Here is a 1,197-nt window from a genome sequence, read left to right on the forward strand (position 1 = left end):
AGCCAATGATACAATTTTTTTAAAAAACGTTTATATGTAGGGTAAGTGGCCAAACTAAAAGGTTGAACAGCTTTTCTAGTTAGAAGGATAAAAGCAGTAGAAACAGAACAGGCACTGAGTGGTAACCAGTATCTTACCTCTAACTGCAAGGCATCTATTTTCTCTTCCTGGCAAGTGTCACCCTCACATTCATACTGTACTATTTTTCCATCTGTTTTACTTGCAACCAGTCGATGGACATAATTATCTAAAGAAAAGAACAAGTTGATCAAAAGCTCTTGTTTCTTCAGAACAAAAAAGGTCACCATGTGTTTTTTATTCGGTTTGAGTCTCGCGATGTGGCTCAGGCTGGCCTTGAACTCACTTCATAAACCAGTATGGCCTTGGACTCACAGCAATCCTCCTGCCTCAGTTTCCTGAGTGCTGAGATTACAGTCGTGCTCCCCCACACCAGCATGCCATATGGTTTTTATTTCTGGTTTATTTTTGAGACAGGGTCTTACTATATAGCTCACACTGGCCCTGAAGTCACTATATAGCTCAGGCTGCCCTCAGTCTTGTGGGATCTCGCTACTTCAGCCTCCAGAGTGCTATGACACAGGCATGCTTCAGAATATGCCAAGTGCTTTTAATGCTAACAGAAATTCTGTTTTTAATATATTTAAATTTCTTTGAAAGTAGGTCAAATCATTTGAATTTTAAAGAGAGAGACAGTTAGAGGCCAAGAGTGGAAGTATAAGCTCTATAATATGCAATTCTGGCCGTTTGAGGGAAATGGTACCTTCAGGGGCACCATTAGAATTAAAGTTTGCAACAGCTGTTAGGAAGATGACATTTCACACTGTGAGGGAAAGTGGAGAGGTTCCAGAGGAAAAGTTTCCCTACAGAAGGAATCCAAATTAGAACTCTAACAGCGCTCACCTCCAGCATAGTCCCATACTCGGTGGTTGGTGAGCTGCATCGCATAGGTATGCTGTGTTTCCTCAAAGTGCTTATACGCATGTCGACTCACATACCGTCCACATCCTATGTGGCCACATATGAGACAAATCCAAAGGTTCTGCCAAGGAGGAGATAAGATCTTAATTGGCTAAACAAAAGTACATGAACTGGCCCACAAAGCACGGAGAGGAGATGACAAAGAATGAGACTTAAGGGGCCAGGGACACGGCTCAGTAGAAGTGCTTGCCTGGCAAG

At 42.4% G+C, this 1,197-nt stretch overlaps 1 protein-coding gene across 1 annotated transcript in view; it reads right to left on the reverse strand.

The window, feature by feature from the left end:
• Positions 1 to 1,197, reverse strand: part of Brap (BRCA1 associated protein) — a 32,496-nt gene that overhangs the window by 12,851 nt on the left and 18,448 nt on the right. Inside the window, exons 7-8 of the mRNA XM_004635990.2 lie at positions 922 to 1,060; positions 138 to 247 (exon numbers count right to left, since the gene is read on the reverse strand). Coding sequence (XP_004636047.1) covers positions 138 to 247; positions 922 to 1,060 — 249 coding nt within the window. The remainder of the gene's footprint in view (positions 1 to 137; positions 248 to 921; positions 1,061 to 1,197) is intronic.

This window comes from Octodon degus, unplaced genomic scaffold, assembly GCF_000260255.1.
Source record: "Octodon degus isolate 3935 unplaced genomic scaffold, OctDeg1.0 scaffold00076, whole genome shotgun sequence".
In the NCBI taxonomy this organism is placed as follows: Eukaryota; Metazoa; Chordata; class Mammalia; order Rodentia; family Octodontidae; genus Octodon; species Octodon degus.